The 19,157-nt window shown below is 38.5% G+C and overlaps 1 protein-coding gene across 3 annotated transcripts in view; it reads left to right on the top strand.

Annotated features, from left to right (window-relative positions):
• LOC106080662 (tyrosine-protein kinase Fer) overlaps positions 1–19,157 on the top strand; it is a 247,419-nt gene that overhangs the window by 208,000 nt on the left and 20,262 nt on the right. For 2 of the 3 annotated variants that reach the window (XM_013242104.2, XM_013242103.2), the window contains exons 4-8: positions 7,939–8,035; positions 8,121–8,454; positions 10,923–11,204; positions 11,271–11,442; positions 17,068–17,262. In XM_013242104.2, the coding sequence (XP_013097558.2) occupies positions 7,939–8,035; positions 8,121–8,454; positions 10,923–11,204; positions 11,271–11,442; positions 17,068–17,262 (1,080 nt within the window). The remainder of the gene's footprint in view (positions 1–7,938; positions 8,036–8,120; positions 8,455–10,922; positions 11,205–11,270; positions 11,443–17,067; positions 17,263–19,157) is intronic. The other variant, XM_013242105.2, reaches the window with a different exon arrangement.

Genomic DNA, 19,157 nt, shown 5'->3' with positions numbered 1-19,157 from the left:
TCTATAAAGACAAAATTTCGTGAAATTTTCTCTAAAGACAAAATTTCGTGAAATTTTCTCTAAAGACAAAATTTCGTGAAATTTTCTCTAAAGATAAAATTTCGTGAAATTTTCTCTAAAAACAAAATTTCGTGAAATTTTTTCTAAAGACAAAATTTCGTGAAATTTTCTCTAAAGACAAAATTTCGTGAAATTTTTTCTAAAGACAAAATTTCGTGAAATTTTCTCTAAAGACAAAATTTCGTGAAATTTTCTCTAAAGACAAAATTTCTTGAAATTTTCTCTAAAGACAAAATTTCTTGAAATTTTCTCTAAAGACAAAATTTCGTGAAATTTTCTCTAAAGACAAAATTTCGTGAACTTTTCTCTAAAGACAAAATTTCACAAAATTTTCTCTAAAGACAAAATTTCACGAAATTTTCTCTAAAGACAAAATTTCACGAAATTTTCTATAAAGATAAAATTTCACGAAATTTTCTCTAAAGACAAAATTTCATAAAATTTTCTCTAAAGTCAAAATTTCACGAAATTTTCTCTAAAGACAAAATTTCACGAAATTTTCTCTAAAGAAAAAATTTCACAAAATTTTCTCTAAAGACAAAATTTCACGAAATTTTCTCTAAAGACAAAATTTTACAAAATTTTCTGTAGACCAAATTTCACGAAATTTTCTCTAAAGAAAAAATTTCACAAAATTTTCTCTAAAGATAAAATTTCACGAAATTTTCTCTAAAGATAAAATTTCACGAAATTTTCTCTTAAGACAAAATTTCATCAAATTTTCTCTAATGACGAAATTTCACAAAATTTTCTCTATAGACAAAAATACACGAAATTTTCTCTATAGACAAAAATACACGAAATTTTCTCTCAAGCCAAATTTCTCAAAATTTTCTCTAAAGACAAAATTTCACAAAAAGGCAAAATATCACGAAATTTTCTTCAAAAACAAAAAAAAAATTCTCCATGAAAGTTTCTCCAGAGAAAAAAAATTTTAGTGAAAGTTTTTCTAATTTCTAAAGATAATATTTCAGTGAAATTTCGGATTTAAGGAACATTTCCGTAAAATTTGTCTTTAAAGAAAATTTCGTTGAAATTTTTCCCTTAGAGAAAATTTTCTGGCAAAATTTGTATAGCAATTTCCCTAAAAGCAAAAATTCATTGAAATTTTCCCTGAAATTTTCCCAAAAGACAAAATTTCATTGAAATTTTCCCAGAAAACATTTGAAAATTTTCCATGAAATTTTTTCTAAATACAACATTTGTATAAAATTTTGTCTTATTAAAAATTTCTATTAAATTTTCTCTTAGACATTTCCATGGAATTTCATCTGAAGAAAAATTTTAGTAAGATTTTCCCTTTGGAATAATTTTGCAATAAATTTTCTTTAAGGACAAAATTTTTCTGAAATTTTCTCTTAAAGTAAGACTTGAAATATTGACTCTAAATCCGAACGATAGCCGTTTGAAACACATCGATATGTAAAGGGTGATATTTTAGCTATTATCTTTTTGGCAACACTAGTTCAAACATCTCACGCACGTTTCGTGTTTTGTTTCACTGTCAAACATCTTCAGTTTGGTCAATAATTTAACCATGAATCGTCTTACAAACGAACAACGCTTGTAAATTATTGAATTTTATCATCAAAATGTGTGCTCTGTTAAGAAAATTCATCGCGCGCTTCTTCATCTTCTGCGACGAAGCTCAGTTTTGGCTCAATAGATACGTAAATAGAAAAATTGTCGATTTTGGATTGAAGAAGACCAGAAGCATTGTAAGCATCCGCTTTGTGCGGTTTATGGGCTGGTGTCATCCTTGGGCCGTACTTCTTCAAAGATGATGCGAATCGTAACGTAACTGTGAGCGCTACCGTAATACAATATCCAACTTTGTTTTACCCAAAATGCAAGCGCTTGGCTTGTATGACATGGGGTTTCAACTAGACGGTGCCATATGCCACACAGCACGCGTAACCATGGACTTATTGAGAAGCGATTTCGGTGAACATTTTGTATCATGTATCACAAGCGCGCTTCAATTGAGGCATTGGAAGACAACTTTGAAGGATTTATTCGTAAGATACCGGCTGAAATGTGGGAAAGAGTATGCCAATATTGGACTAAGCGGATGGACCATTTGAGGCGCAGTCACTGTCAACATTTGCATGAAATAATCTTCAAACATGAAAGTATATGGACCGTATTATCGATTCAAATAAAGATTTCATGAATTTTTCTGAATTTTATGTGTTTTTTTTTTTTTTGAAAAAATTTCCTATAGATCTTGAAAAATCACCCTTTACATTTTCAACCCTATTATGTATATATGTTCTTGGTCGTCGTAATAATCTAAACCGATCTTGCCATGCCCGTCCTATCTAGCCATGTCTGTATAATGGGTATAGCAGCCACATTTACCGATCTCCCGAGATCTTGGAGCCCATAAAAGCGCATTTAATTCGATTTCACGAATAGATTTGGCATAATAAGTAGTGTTGTACCGAATATGATCCAGATGGAGCTATGTTTGGATGCAGCTGTCATATACAGGGTGGCTGATGAATATTGCTACAATGATGAATATTGCTACATTTTTTTTTCGGTGTATGGAATACATTTTTCTTTTATTCATGTTAAATTAAATTATTAAATTAATTATTAAATTATTATTAATTAAATTAATTAATTAATTAATTAAATTAATTATTAAATTATTATTATTAAATAGAAAAAAAGTTATTACATTTTTTTTTGGTAGCGGCTTTCATCAGCCACCCTGTATATCGATCTTAAGATTTAAGTACTTGAACCCATAAGCAACAGATTTCGCAGAAATTTGGCACACTGAAGCGAATTTGGAGGCCACCGTGGCGCAGAGCTTAGTATGTTCGCCTATGACGCTGAGCGCTTGGGTTCGAATCCTGGCGAGACCATCAGAAAAAAAATGTTCAGCTTTGGTTATCCCCTCCTTATGCTGGCTACATTTGTGAGGTACAATGTCTTGTAAAAACTTCTCCCCAATGAGGCACTAGGGCACGCCATTCGGACTGTACTATTAAAAGGAAACCCCTTATCATTGACCTTAAACTTGAATCGGACAGCACTCATTGATATGTGAGAAGTTTGCCCCTGTTCTTTAATGGAATGTTCATGGGCAAATTTGTAAGTGTCATTGAGGCGGATCAGTATTAGACCCCTACATATCCTAAATGTGGTGTAGATCGGACTATATTTGGATATAGCTTCCATATACACCAATCACTCGTTTTAAGGACTAGCAAAGTGAATTGTGTCAGACCTCTCGACGTTCCTGGCGAGTTTTAACCAGATCGAACCGAATTTCGATATAGCTGCTAATGTTTCACAAATTTGTTTTGGCTAACTAAATACAATTTTTTAATAATACCCTCAATCTAAGCCCAGTTGTGCTTTTGAATGGAATTAAGAATGTTATCCTATTCTAAAATCTTCAAAAAAACTTGTTTTTTAATAATTTTTTTAGCTGCTACCCCGTTAAACGATTATTGTTATTTTTATTTTTATATCATAATTCATTCTTTTTATTTAAACCGACTTATCCAAAACCAAAAAAACAACAAAACGTCATAAGTTCTTAAAACCTGTTAAGAACATGAAAAGAATGCCAATGATCTCAGAAGGCAAAATTTTTTTGTATACAAAGAATTGGCCAAAGTCAAAGCACCCCACCTTAGCACTCAAGCACTGGGCCAAACACAGGCAACGAATCAAGCCACAAGCAAATAAACCAAGCCATTCAGTCAATACTCAGCCAGGTGATTTCTTAGAAAAATACGTGAAAAAATGTAACAAAAAGTGCAAAATGCACGTTTCTTTACCATAATCGTTGAATGGGGGGGTAAAAAATGTAAGTAAAAACAAATCACATCCAATTCCACAATGCAAGCCAAAGCCTCAAAGCCCAAACTTCATGCAAGAGGGAAATAACTTAAAAGAGTTTGAAAAAAAATCTAATCAAGCTAAAGTACCTCTTGGGTACTTCGGTAATAACTCCCTGCAATGACATACCAAAACACACAATCGATATGAGGTGGAATGTGTGTCTCGCATGCATAATAAGTAAATCTATAAAAAAGTACATAATTGCCTGGGTATTTAGCCATATACGGATGTCATAAGAAATTGTTTAAACATTTGTTTAAAATCCATAGCAAAGCAAAAAGCTCACAATCACTTCGTGTTTGTAAGAAAGGGTACAGAAAAAAATTTTAAATATTTTTTTGTAATGAGAAATGCAATACATTGTGGTTTTACTTTTCTTACGTTTTGATTTTGTTTCTTTTTTGAGTTGTGAAATATTTTTTTCGATTTGAAATTCAAACTCATTGACGTTGCGGGAAAAATTCATTCATTATGCTGAGTTCCCTATGTATCGAATAACTGCTTAGCGCTCTCATAAGGGCAGGGGCTCGTTTACAATTTAGTTATTATGCAATTAAAGGCAGAGGGTTAAATTGTTTGACCCGGTCTATTTTTTTTTTTTTATTTTTGGATACAAATAAATGGCCTATATTTTCATACAATGTAAAAAAATGATGAAACAATTAAAAAAACGAGTTCTATGCGCGGTATCTCTTTTTAGGCAAACAAAGAATATTGAATAAGAACTGCTATGCTATTGAAGCTATATCAAGTTATAGTCCGATTCGGACCATAAATGAATGCTGAACATTTTAGAAGTCATTGTGTAATATTTCAGTTCATTCGGATAAGAATTGCGCCTTGTAGGGGCTCAAGAAGCAGAATCGGGAGATAGGTTTATATGGGAGCTGTATCAAGGCATTTATCTATTCAGACCATATTAGATACGTATGTTGAAGATCATGAGAGAAGCCGTTGTACAAAAGTTCATTCCAATCGGATAAGAATTGCGCACTCTAGAGGCTCAAGAAGTCAAGACCCAAGATCTATTTATATGACAGCTATATCAAGGTATGGACCGATTTGAACCATACTTGCCACATTTGTTGGATATCATAACAAAACACGTCGTGCAAAATTTCATTCCAATTGGATAAGAATTGCGCACTCTAGAGGCTCAAGAAGTCAAGACCCAAGATCGGTTAATATGGCAGCTATATCAGGTTATATACCAATTTGCGCCATACTAAGCAAAGTTACTAGAAGTCATAACAAAACACCTCGTGCAAAATTTCAGCCAAATCGGATGAGAATTGCGCACTCTAGAGGCTCAAGAAGTGAAGATCCCAGATCGGTTTACATGGCAGCTATATCAGGTTATATACCGATTTGCGCCATACTAAGCAAAGTTACTAGAAGTCATAACAAAACATCTCGTGCAAAATTTCAGCCAAATCGGATGAGAATTGCGCACTCTATTGGCTCAAGAAGTCAAGATCCAAGATCGGTTTATATGACAGCTTTATCAGGTTATGGACCGATTTGATCCATACTTAGCGCAGTTGTTGGAAGTGATATCAAAACACCACGTGTCAATTTCAGTCAAATCGGACCAAGACCCAAGATTGGTTGATATGGCAGCTATATCAAAACATGGACCGATTTGGCCCATTTACAATCCCATCCGACCTACACTAAAAAGAAGTATATGTGCAAAATTTCAAGCGGTTAGCTTTACTCCTTCGAAAGTTAACTTGCTTTCGACAAACAGACGGAAGGACGGACAGACATTGCTATTTCGACTTAAAATGACATGACGATCAAGAATATCTATATTATGGGGTCTCAGACGGATATTTCGAGGTGTTACAAACAGAATGACGAAATTAGTATACCCCAATCCTATGGTGGAGGGTATAATAAAATATTTTAAATAAATAAAAAAATTTGAATCATAAAAAAATCAAGAAGTCAAGATCCCAGATCGGTTTATATGACAGCTATATCAGGTTATGGACCGATTTGAACTATACTTGGCACAGTTGTTGGAAGTCATAGCGAAACACGTCGTGCAAAATTCCATTCCAATCGGATAAGAATTGCGCCCTCTAGAGGCTCAAGAAGTCAAGACCCAAAATCGGTTTATATGGCGGCTATATCAGGTTATGGACCGATTTGAACCTTATTTGACACAGTTGTTGAAAGTCATAGCGAAACACGTCGTGCAAAATTTCATTCCAATCGGATAAAAATTGCGCACTCTATAGGCTCAAGAAGTCAAGTCCCCAGATCCGTTTATATGACAGCTATATCAAAATATGGACCGATATGGCCCATTTACAATACCAACCGACCTACACTAATAAGAAGTATTTGTGCAAAATTTCAAGCGGCTAGCTTTACTCTTTCGGAAGTTAACGTGCTTTCGACAGACAAACGGACAGACGGACGGGCGGATATGGTTAGATCGACTTAAAATGTCACGACGATCAAGAATATATATACTTTATGGGGTCTTAGACGAATATTTCGAGTAGTTACAAACAGAATGACGAAATGAGTATACCCCCCATCCTATGGTGGAGGGTATAAAAATCAGGAAATCGATTTATATACAATAGAAGCAATATCAATGCACAGACCAAATTAAACCAAGATTTATAACCAGTTGGAAGTCATGAGAGAAATCATTGTACAAAATGTTAACCTATTCGGATAAAAATTGCGCCCTCTATAGGCGCAATGCATCATAAAAGATACATTTAGTGTCGCATAGCTTATGTTTGTCTAAGTTTTCAAAAAATTTTGACTTTTGCGATAGTATCCATCGGAAAAATATCTGGATATACCAGAGGGATGCGCGGTTCGTCCCCAGCATTTAAGTGAAGCCTGGTGTTTCCGAATCGAATTAAGACAGCGACAGTGTCAATGAAACAGTTATCGCAGCCGAATCGAGAGATAAGGGCAGCGGGATGACGGCGTAAGTGAGCGATGGTTTTAATAAGCCCACAAGAAAACCGAGAAAGCGATCCGGGGTACGACGAAGTAAACGGAGGAGTATGTACCGGCAGCGCAATAGGGCGAAAGTACAGGATGCTGGAAGGGATAGAACTGACATTCCAAACACTTCTACGGAAGCTGGAAAGAGAATCAGATTTCCCGAAAAGAATAACATTCCTAAAATGCTGCAGAAGTAAAAGAGCGCCCGCTTTCAAGTACTCTGGGAAAACAAGGCCAGCCATCCCGCAATGGAAACAGGAACGTAGGAAGCCCGCACGGCCCCTTAGTCTTCATGAAGGACTGCTACTTCCAAAAGAAGGCCACAGCCATCACGGAAGGGGAAGATGGTCGCTGAGAATACTAAAGAGCCGCCCTATTACGCCGGAGTGGTAAGGAAGCACAACGGATATGGGCTAACTTATGCAGTCATCACCATCGGCAGTGCATCCGGTAGGATTCCACCAGATCATCGGTCCCAATTACAGGATCTGGTTAACGAGCGGATTTTCGAACATGTGTGGAACTCTGTAGAGGGACCACCCATACAAATGATGAGCTGCGAGTATAGAGGGGACATCTTTATGCTGCGATTTTGCCTCGGCGGAATGTATTGATGCCGCCAAACAGCTCGTCAGAGGTATCCACGCTCCCTGGGTGCAAAGCTCGACCTGGTGAGAAAGATGGACATCCCCCAGCTCATAAAGGCGACGGTCTTCATCAAGGGATGGGGCAGTAAATTTGCGACGAACGCATGTTGGGATTCTTGGGCATACAAAACCAAGGTTTGGTCGCAAGGTCTTTTCAACCTAAACTAACCTAACAAAAAAAAAACTAAAACAAATTTTTCCAAAAAATAATATTGTAAAAATAAAATTGCCTAAAATTTTAAAATGTTTACATATTGACAAAATTTTTCTTCATATCTAATTTGAACAAAATTTGTCTAATAAATAAAATTTTAAAAAATTTCTTAAAAATATGAAATTTCGACAAAATTCATAATTTTTCTAATGTCCTTCCTCTTTTAATTTACAGCTCACAGAAGAGGTATCCCGCAAGAAACATGAATACACCAAACATCTGGATGGCTATAGAACCTTAAGAGATCGCTTTGAAGAACAATATATCAAAGGTACATACAAACGTTCATAGTATATCTTCCATCATCATTTGAAACAAAAATTCACCATCTTATCTTACTTTTATTTTCCTTGCAGGTGGTAAAGTTACCCGCAAAGTCGAAGATGTTCGTGACAAATATCAAAAAGCCTGCCGTAAATTACATTTAACCCACAATGAATACATCCTCTCCATTACCGAAGCTGTGGAGGTGGAAAAAGATTTCCGCACCATTCTATTACCTGGTCTGTTGGAACATCAACAATCGGTGCAGGAAAGTTTCATACTTCTATGGAAGAATATTCTACAGGAAGCCAGCCAACACAGTGATTTAACATCGGATAAATTTAAAGAAATCCAAAAGCGTATCGACAATGTGATAGGTAGCATAAATCCCAGTGAAGAATATCGGGAATTTACGGAAAAACATAGGTAAGTGCAATGGGAAAAGAAAAATCAATGAAGTTGGGTTAGATTAAATAGGGGGTGAGGATATTAATCCGCACCATGCCACTGTGGATATTCACCTAAGCCAATAATCGGCTTTTTGTGACTCTAAATACTAAAACGGACTTTGAAAAAAAAAAAGAAAATCTAAGTCAAGAACTTCATGCTACTTACAAAATCCCTAATTTTTTCCATACTACGCCCCTAAGTTAGATCATGTCTGTTATTGTGTCCCCACCTAAGTGCCGATATTTGTAAGACGCGAAAGTCGGGCAATAACAAACGAAATGCTTCAACGTCTCATCGTTTTTGCATGAGTGAGCTCGTTGTCCTGTCATGATACCAATAGCTATACTGACTCCTTCTTACTTGCTGTCAGTGATAGCCTCGTATTTTCACGATCCGGATCTCTCCATAGGATTTTCATCATCCTACCCATTGTTTCGCACATTCCACAGTGTTACATGCGCGTTCGTCGACTGTGCCCTTATCTCATACTGCGTCGCCTCGAAAGGCTTCGGTTTAACCAAGTTGACTTCGCTGTGACACGGCACCCAAACGATGCGGATAATGCCATTCTCAGAGAAGGTGTTAATCTCCTTCTAATACTCCAAAACTTGTGTCCTTTCCGTCCTGAGTGCTATTGCCCTGATGACTAGTTTAGTGTCCGTAAGTATGTTGGAGGCCACCGTAGCGCAGAGGTTAGCAGTCCGCCTATGACGCCTGGGCTCGATTCCTGGCGAGACCATCATGAAATTTTTAGCGGTGGTTATCCCCTCCTAATGCTGGCGACATTTGTAGAGTACTATGCCATATAAAAACTTCTCCTCAAAAGAGGTGTGGCACTGCGGCACGCCGTTCGGACTTGGCTATAAAAGCCATTTGTAAGGTACTATGCCATATAACAACTTCTCAAAAGAGGTGTGGCACTGCGGCACGCCGTTCGGACTTGGCTATAAAAGAGAGGCCCTTATCATTGAGCTTAAACTTGAATCGGACTGCACTCATTGATGTTCATGTGCAAATTTGCAAAGATGTTTACAGTGAAAATCCTCGCTTTAACACCACACCACCTCACGCATTCCCAAATTGGGTCCACGCCTGCAGAACCACTTCCAACTAACTCGACTATTTAAGAGCTTGACCGTCCGTGTACAAATGACAGAAGTAAAAATTGGAATCTTTTTTGCCCTTTGAAAATGTAAGTTAAAAAGAGTTTGAAATTCTTATTCCAACTTTTATAGGGTCCCTATCGAAGACAAAAGGCACGATATATTTGAGATGCATGCAAAAGGGTCCGATTTTAGAATACTTTTGTTTGTACCTTAGTAGAAAGCCGAAAACATTAATCCTATATTCAAGTTTGAAGTAAAGTTCCTCATAGGTAAAGCCCCGGAATCGGTCATTAATGACAAACGGTACAGCATGGGATTTAAATGAAATTTGCATAAAAGTGGAGTAGGAATTTGATAAATCTTTAGGGATTTGGACCTACGGAACCTAATGCAAGGTAAATATGGGATCTTAAGTAAAGGTATTTAGGTATAAAGTACGAATCATATAAAAACATGAGCGCCAAACATCAAGAGGGGCTGTTCCAAACTCAGGAAACACCCCACTCTCTCGTTTATATATACCGACCGTTACCATAATGAAAATTGGGGGAAAGGTATTCAGGTGTAGAATATCGTTCTGGTATAAAAATTAAGCGTCCACTGCCAAGAAACCTAAGTGGTGAGATTTATTGAAGGAAATTAAAAATCTTCATCTACTCCGGGTATCCTCCGATCCATCCTCTAAAACTATTATGAAACCAGAACCTCAATTTAAATATTCCACTTAAAAGGTCGGCAAAATAAAATAAAATTCTCGAGATTTTTCGCACGTATTCTAGCTGGAGATCATATTCAATGCTTTCTATTCAAAGAATAGCATACCAAAGAACTTATAAAGTTAGGCAAGTATGAGATGTTATTCAAAACGGTGTAGAGCACACTTTTGTTTTGAAACAGGGCTTATTAAGTGCTCTAACTCTCCTTATCGCAGTACGAGAGAAGAAAGCCTTATTTTACACTATTCTGATACAAACTAATCATCAATCATTTTGTTGTGCACTTGAATATTCTCTACACCGTGTCCTACATCGTACTCAATAGTCATTGGGTATGTAGAGCACCTCAATCAATTTGACAGAGGTGTTGATGAAGATACATTGCGTATCAGAAATCACGACCCACCACGCCAGTCAAAGTGTTTTGAATAACAGCACAAATTTGCCTAGCTTTTTTAAGTTCCTTGCGATGTTATTTTGTGAAAAGAAATTTGAATATGATCTCGAGCCAGAATATGTTCGAAAAATCACGAAAAGATTTAAACAAAAGAGCGTAAACAGACCTTTCTATTTTCTTTACATTCTTTTTTCTACTTTCTAAATTACTCTTTTCTTTTTCCAGAACATCACCCACCACCCCCATTGTCTTTCAATTCGATGAATCCCTGATTCGAGATATACCCGGTAAGCTGCACACCAGTACATTGGCCGTTGATAATTTAACCGTGGATTGGTTGCGTACCAAACAATTGGAATTGGAACTATTCGTGAGAGACTGCCAAGAGAAACAAATGAAAATGATAGAACATGTCAATGGAGGATCACCAACAATAGCCAATGGTTCGATAATTTCGAATGGAAGTATCAACAGTAATGGCATACAATCTTCAAAGGAGAATCAAAAGTAAGTAGGGTATACTTTTAATTTATTATTCATCCAAATTGAATTTTTATATTTTCTACCCCTAAGTCGCCAATCCAAGGATCTGAATGCTCTACGTTGCCAGGAGAAACAAAAGCAAAAACTCTTGGATATGATTAAATTTGCCTTGAATGAGGTGGGTTGTGAGGAACTGCCGCCTGGTGATGATTTGCCTAATTTCCCAGATTTTGGTCATGGCTTTAATAATGACAATCATCATGTGAGTATGATTGGTTTTTCTTGTGCAGAGGTGTAGGGTATCTGTTAAGATTCTAATGCATATGACATATTCTTTGAGGTTAAGGAGTAGATTTTGTATTCGATTCTATGATTAGCAATGAGTAGGTTATGGTTACTGCATATTGAGTCTGATTGAATAGAAGTACTGTTTGAAAAGAGAGAAAACTTGATTAAGTTAAATAACTGATCGAAAATTAAGTTGTCCTCATGGGATATTAGGTTGTGCTAAACTGTTTGGTGTAGAAATAAAGTGAGAATTAAGTCAAGAAGTCACATCCGGGGATCGATTTATATTGGGCCTACATCTGTTTATAGACCGATTCTAATCATACTTGGTATGGGTGCTGGAAGTCATTGCACAAGACTAAGATCGTACCTGGCATAGATGTTAGAAATTATAACACAAGTCTTTGTTCAAAATTTCAGCCAAATCGGATGAAAATTTAGACTCCTAGGGGCTCAGGAAGTCATATCGGGGGATCGGTTTATATGGGGGCTATATCCAAATTTGAACCGATATGACCCATTTGCAATCCCCAACGACCTTCCTCAATGAGAAGTATATACGTAAAATGTCAAGCTGCTGGATTTACGCGTTCGACCGCTAATGTGATTTCACGGACGGACATGGCTAGATAGACTCTGAATGTCGAGACAATCCACTATGGGTATATTTTATGGGGTCGCAGATCAAATTTCGAGGTGTTACAAATGGAATGACTTGATTAGTATAGATTAGATTATATAGTGGATATTTATAATCACCACTGATAATCTTTTTAAACCCTCCACCATAGGATGAGGGTATACTAACTTCGCTATTCCGTCTGTAACACCTCGAAATATTGATCTAAGACCCCATAGAGTATAAATATTCTTGATCATCTTGACATTTTAAGTTGATCTATTAGTCATGTCCGTCCGTCTGTCTGTATATGGAAAGCACGCTAACTTTCGAGGAATAATGCTAGGCGCTTGAAATTTTGCACAAATACTTCCTTATAGTGTATGTCGGTTGGGATTGTAAATTGGCTACATCGGTCCATGTTTTGATATAGCTGCCACCGATCTCGGATCTTGAATTGTTGAGACTCTAAAGAGGCTAAAATTTTGTATGAGGTGTTTTTTTTATGACTTCCTAATACTATGCTAGGTTAGGTTGAATGGGTCGCCTACCAAAGGTGAGTTCACTCGGAGGCCAGTTTGGCCCATTGTGGTACCCTAGAGAGAGAAAGGTAAAAAAAAAGAAAATGTGAGGCCTCGTACTAGAGGTTATACACGAATAAAAAGAAAAAGACAGGAGGAGTAGAGAAACCCGAGCGGGTGGTGAAGAACCGCCCTTTGCTACGCAAGCACAGTCCTACCTACGCCGGAGCCTGTGTCACCTCCCCTTCGGGACCAACCTGTTCCCTCAACAAACCTCAGGAGAGATACCAGAGATACGTTCGCAAGTTCACCCAGATCACAGAAGAATTGGCTCCCCAGAAAGGAGAGTCTACGTCTCTGCAGATCCGCACAGGAACAAAGCAAGGGCCCAATAGTCTCCTCCTCATCCTCATCGAGGCAACTCCTACAGAAGTCATTGTGTGGTATCCCCATGCGCGCCATGCGGCCTATGGCACAGTATCCGGTTATGACCCCTCTCAAAGTACTCATTGACCTCTTATCGAACGCCAGCAATTCCCTCGTCCTACTCCGGTCGATGACCGGCTATAGCGCCTTCGCAGTCTCGCAACCATCTACGACGTCGACCTGGTCATCCCCCTCTACTGTGTTCAGTAGCTCGACTAATGGCACGTAGGCAAGACCGATGACTGGTCCGCCAGGCGCAGACGAACCCCTCCTGGCGCACTCGTCCACCCTCTCATTGTCTGGAATCCCCCTCATGCCCATGAACCCATGTCGGCGTCACATCGTGCACCCGGAGCCTATCGAGGGACTACAAACAGTCCGCCACGCATCTCGATCTCACCATCCTCGACCCCAAGGCCTTGAGCGCCGCCATACTGTTCACATAAATTCTGAGATTCGAGGGTGGTAATAGGCCCCTTGCCAGAATTTCTCTTGCGGCTACTGCAATGACCCTTTGCCTGAAAGACCATACACTCTCCCGGCAGTCTCAGAGACATACTGATAATGAGTGCATCATAGTAGACCCCCCCCCCATTCCAGTCTCTGACTCCATCTTGGAGCCATCTGTGTAGATCGAGGTCTCATCCTCCTCAAATGCACCATCCGCCCTGCATTCGTCCCTCTAAGGAAAACGGATCGCGAATGCCCTCACTCTAGTCGGCACTTGTGCCAGGTAGTCGGAGATCCTCCTCTGTCTAGGCTCCGTATCAATAGCACCCAGAATCGAACTGTGGGCGCAACCATCCTCCTTAAGCCCACCCCCTGAGGCTTTTCTCCGCCCATGGCTCCCACTTAATGAGGATTTGAAATAGGTTTATTTTATAGGTATTTGTCACCGATATTCACAAAACTTAATGTAGATTTGAAATAGGTTTATTTGACAGGCTTCCCTTATAAAACTGTCAAATAAACCTATTTAAAGGCTTCAGTAAGTTTTGTGAATACGGCTCAAAAACTGCTGTCTTTGCAAACATTTTTGCTGTTTTGAATAACAAATTTGGTTGAGTGCATGTATTGGGTTGCCCAAAAAGTAATTGCGGATTTTTTAAAAGAAAGTAAATGCATTTTTAATAAAACTTAGAATGAACTTTAATCAAATATAAAGGGTGATTTTTTTGAGGTTAGGATTTTCATGCATTAGTATTTGACAGATCACGTGGGATTTCAGACATGGTGTCAAAGAGAAAGATGCTCAGTATGCTTTGACATTTCATCATGAATAGACTTACTAACGAGCAACGCTTGCAAATCATTGAATTTTATTACCAAAATCAGTGTTCGGTTCGAAATGTGTTCAAATTTTGACAAATTTTGTTCAGCGATGAGGCTCATTTCTGGTTGAATGGCTACGTAAATAAGCAAAATTGCCGCATTTGGAGTGAAGAGCAACCAGAAGCCGTTCAAGAACTGCCCATGCATCCCGAAAAATGCACTGTTTGGTGTGGTTTGTACGCTGGTGGAATCATTGGACCGTATTTTTTCAAAGATGCTGTTGGACGCAACGTTACGGTGAATGAACACATTTCGAACCGAACACTGATTTTGGTAATAAAATTCAATGATTTGCAAGCGTTGCTCGTTAGTAAGTCTATTCATGATGAAATGTTAAAGCATACTGAGCATCTTTCTCTTTGACACCATGTCTGAAATCCCACGTGATCTGTCAAATACTAATGCATGAAAATCCTAACCTCAAAAAAATCACCCTTTATAATTGCCATTTTGTTCGATAACCTTTTGCCATCTTCCTGGCAAATTTAGTATTCCACGCTCATAGAACTTCTGGCCTTTATCTGCAAAAAACTGAACCAAGTGCGATTTTATAGCCTCATCATTGCCGAAAGTTTTACCATTTAAGGAGTTCTGCAAAGATCGAAATAAATGGTAGTCTGATGGTGCAAGGTCCGGGCTATATGGTGGATGCATCAAATTGACCAATTCTGGTCGCTTCTCCTTGATGGCTGTATTCAATTTGTCCAATTGTTGACAGTAAACATCCGAATTAATCGTTTGGTTCCTTGGAAGCAGCTCAAAATATAACACACCCTTCCATTCCCATCAAACAGACAGCATAACCTTCTTTTGGTGGATATCAGCCTTTGAAGTGGTTTGAGCTGGTTCACCATGCTTGGACCATGATCGTTTTCGACTAACGTTGTTGTAAACAATCCATTTTTCATCTCCAGTTATGATTCGTTTTAAAAACGGATCGAATTCATTGCGTTTAAGGTGCATATCACAAGCGTTGATTCGGTTTGTTAAATGAATTTCTTTCAATACATGTGGTACCCATATTAAAATTGACGCCAAACAAACAAATGTAAACAAAATTTCGCGCACTTTTTTTTTCTAAAGCAAGCTAAAAGTAACAGCTGATAACTGACAGAAGAATGAATGCAATTACAGAGTCACAAGCCGTTGAAAAAATTTGTCAACGCCGACTATATTACTATTATAATACCGACAATTACTTTTTGGGCAACCCAATATTTAAATCGTATTAATTGCTAAAACGCATCTATGGTACAATTACCACATCAACCAAGCTCGACAACCCTTCTTATTAGCTGTACTTTTTCCAATGCATATATTTTTGTGTAATGACAGACATTCTGTTTGTGGTAAATTACGCTTCTTCCGTACCACACATGATTTTGTGCATCTGTTGGAAGTTGTATTGATGGCTTCGAACGCTAAGACAACGGCACTGGCTCTCGCCGTCGCTCCATGGTCCCAAATTCGAATCCTGGCTAGGCTCTGCCGAATTTTAATTTTTCAAGTTTTTTGCCTGTTAGGGCGAGATCATTAAATTTTACAATTTTTGTCTGTTTCTCTATTTCGAGGTTACTTTTTAGTTTTTAGAGTGCACAACAAGCCGATAACTGGCTTAGATGTATGCCCTTAGTGGCATGGGGCGGATTAATATCCGCAACGCTCTTTTCAACCCAACCTAAACTATTTCGACGATCCTTTTGTAACACATCGAAATATTGATCTGAGACCCAACAAGTTATATGTATTATTGATCGTCTTCACATTATCAGTCGATTTATCCTTGGGCGTCCCGGTAGTCGAGTTGGTAGCGTGCTTGTATAACCAGTGCAGGGGTCGTGAGTTCATTTCCCGCCAGAAGCCTTGGTCTGTCGCTACTGTGGTATCACAATGGACTTAAAATTGTCTAAGTGAGTCTTTAAAGGACTGCCACTCTCACCTAACCTAACCTAGCTTTGTCCGTATGTCGAAAACACTCTAACTTTCGATGGAATAAAGCTACGCGCTTGAACTTTTACACAAACACTTCCCACCAATGTAGGTCAGTTGGGATTGTAAATGGGCAATATCGTTCCATGTTTTGATGTAGCTGCCATAAAAACCGATTTTGGATCTGTGATCGATGCTTTAATCTCCCTACAATCCGCCAAGAAACCCAAACCAAGTCGCAATAACCTTCAATAGGAGGTTATTGCGCGACATACCGAACAAGAAAAGTCATGCGGAACGATCTCTCGGGTGTTACTCCTTGGATTGTGAACTACATGTGTGGCTGCCAGTCATACGTAGAGTTCACACAAACTCAAAGCCCCATAGAATTAAATAGTGAATTATACAGGGGAGTGTTCTTCTTGTTGAACCACTATCTGTCTAAACTCCTTCCACCAGGATAGTGATCATATTCAGCAAAAGTGGTATTTTTTCCAATATATTTGTATTTCCATATTTTACTTTTATCATATTCTGTTAGGATTTATCTTAGGAGTGGACAACTTAATTTTCGATCACTTAGGCCCAAATCCGACAGTTTGATTTGAACTTGTTTAAAGAAAAAAAATTATTTAAAATTTCCAATTTTTCCATCTATCTCTATCTCTCTCTTTCTTACACCCAAACATAAAAATCACCCAACTAACCACGAAAAAAATACAACATAATAACTCCCCATAAAAAAAACTAAAAAAAAAACGAAAATCTCTAGAACGGCAATGGCAACTCTACCAGCGTAAGTATTTTCAATGAATTGCGTCGCCGAGGTGGAGTTCTTACCCTCTTGCGGGGAAGACATTTCAAGCGTAAATCTACACCACAACCTACAACACCGACAGCGTCGGCGCGTTCCAAGCGTTTTGGTAATAAAATGAAACCACGCTCCCAAAGTCTGGGTTCACTATCGGTAATTAATCCTAATAGCCCTGCTAAATATGAGCCTATTACTAACCTACCCATGCGCATGGCTGCCAGTTTTGAAGCGAATAACAATCAGGGTTGTTATATGCATGATTTAAGTGATTTCGTTAAGGAGTTAACACCGCCTCTAAGATTTGTGCCTTCCAAGTTGAGACGCAGCATGAGCCATGGCTCGATAATGGTGCGCAGCCATGAATTCAGGGAACAGGAGGAAGACGACTATGAGGATGAACAGAAATTTAAGAATAACAATCATATATATGCAGATTTAGATTTGAAAGAGGATAAGGAAAAGCAAAAAGAAAAGGAGGAAAATGAAATAAAACTTACAGTTCATGTTGAAGGAGATAAAGAACAAGAGGATCTTAATAACATAGGAATAGAGCAAAAAGTTATCATAGAAATCAATAGAATAGAGGAGAAGGAAGCCGAGAATGAGAAACAGGAAAGGGAGGAGTCCAAGCAGCAGGATAACCAGAACATTAAGGAAGAACTGTCTTCTAATGGTGGTGGCGAGCAGTTGTCCCAGGAATCCGACGCCAAACCCATACCGGAAGTTATGCAAAATTCCATAGATGCTCATTTGGATAAAATCGATGAATTGAATCGCACTTTGGACAATCGCCTAAAACGTACCATTTCTCCGCCACAGGTAACAGATTTGGATGCCATAGAATCCGCCGAGGTAATAGATGTGATAACACGACCCCTAAGCAATACCAATGGCCATGACATCAAACGCATTTCCACCTCCAGCTCGGATCGAGAGTTGCCGGTCACCTTACAGAATGATAAGAACAAGAAGAGATCCTTATCCTTCTCGCAGAAATCCATTAATGCCATTCTATGTAACATCAAGGAATTCTCCAAAAGCCCTTTGACCAAAATGCAAAGGTCTCAGGATAGCAAAGATAGTGGTGTTGGTAGTGGTAGTCCCGAAAAGGATGAGGAAACTGGTTGTTTTAATTCCCTCAAAATGCCTGCTAATGAATCACCTCAGCTCACTACCGCAGCCTCTCTGCTAAACGATACTCAACAACAGCCAAGTTTTTCATCTCACAGCTCCTGCTCACCCTCCACAACAACCGATTCCTTGAAGGAGTCTCAAGCTAGCAAACAGCACTCCATTAACAACACTGCCAACATGTATCCGTCCAAGGATCCTTCAATACCACAGCCATCATCACAAGTCATGAATACCTCAAAACTTAAATTTAAAGTGCCAAAAATTCAAAAGAAATCCAAAGCCATACGTCAGACATTCCGCTCCAAGCTCATCAACTTCCAACTGCGCAAAGGCAAACTGTGTAAGATTTGCACCAAACGTCGTCGCATACATCCCAGCAAAAGTGTTTTCGATTTTGCCAAAGAATTCAATTTGAGCTCCGAAACCTCGGAGGATAATAGCGAGGAATTTTGCACATGTCCTGTGGAGCATATTAATCGCCATCACATCGTTGCCTCGCCGCGTATGTCGAAAAAATCACACCGCCAACATGCCTCGCTGAATCGTTGCGACGACGACGATGATGGTGGCGAATCCAGTGATGATGTGCTCTCCATGAAGGATCATTGCTATTGTGTTCCCAGTTTGGCAACGACTGTGAGTAACATTTTGACCACAACAAAAACCACTCAAATGATTGCCGATGCATCTTGGCAGCATGTGGGGGAGAGTAGTCGGTCGATACTTGAAATATCGAATGGGTCTACTGCTCTCGTCCACTCCAAGTCCTTCACCTATAATTTTGTGTATGCTATTTAGAGATGTCTTTTAATTTCTTGAGCACTTTATGTACTGATGACACTCCTTTGGAATTGTTGTATAGCAAAAAAAAAGTATTGCATCACTGTATCTTATGAAGTAATTTCTAGTATTTA

This window comes from Stomoxys calcitrans, chromosome 2 (genome assembly GCF_963082655.1).
Source record: "Stomoxys calcitrans chromosome 2, idStoCalc2.1, whole genome shotgun sequence".
Taxonomy (NCBI): domain Eukaryota; kingdom Metazoa; phylum Arthropoda; class Insecta; order Diptera; family Muscidae; genus Stomoxys; species Stomoxys calcitrans.
This window is presented reverse-complemented; position numbering and strand designations above follow the sequence as displayed.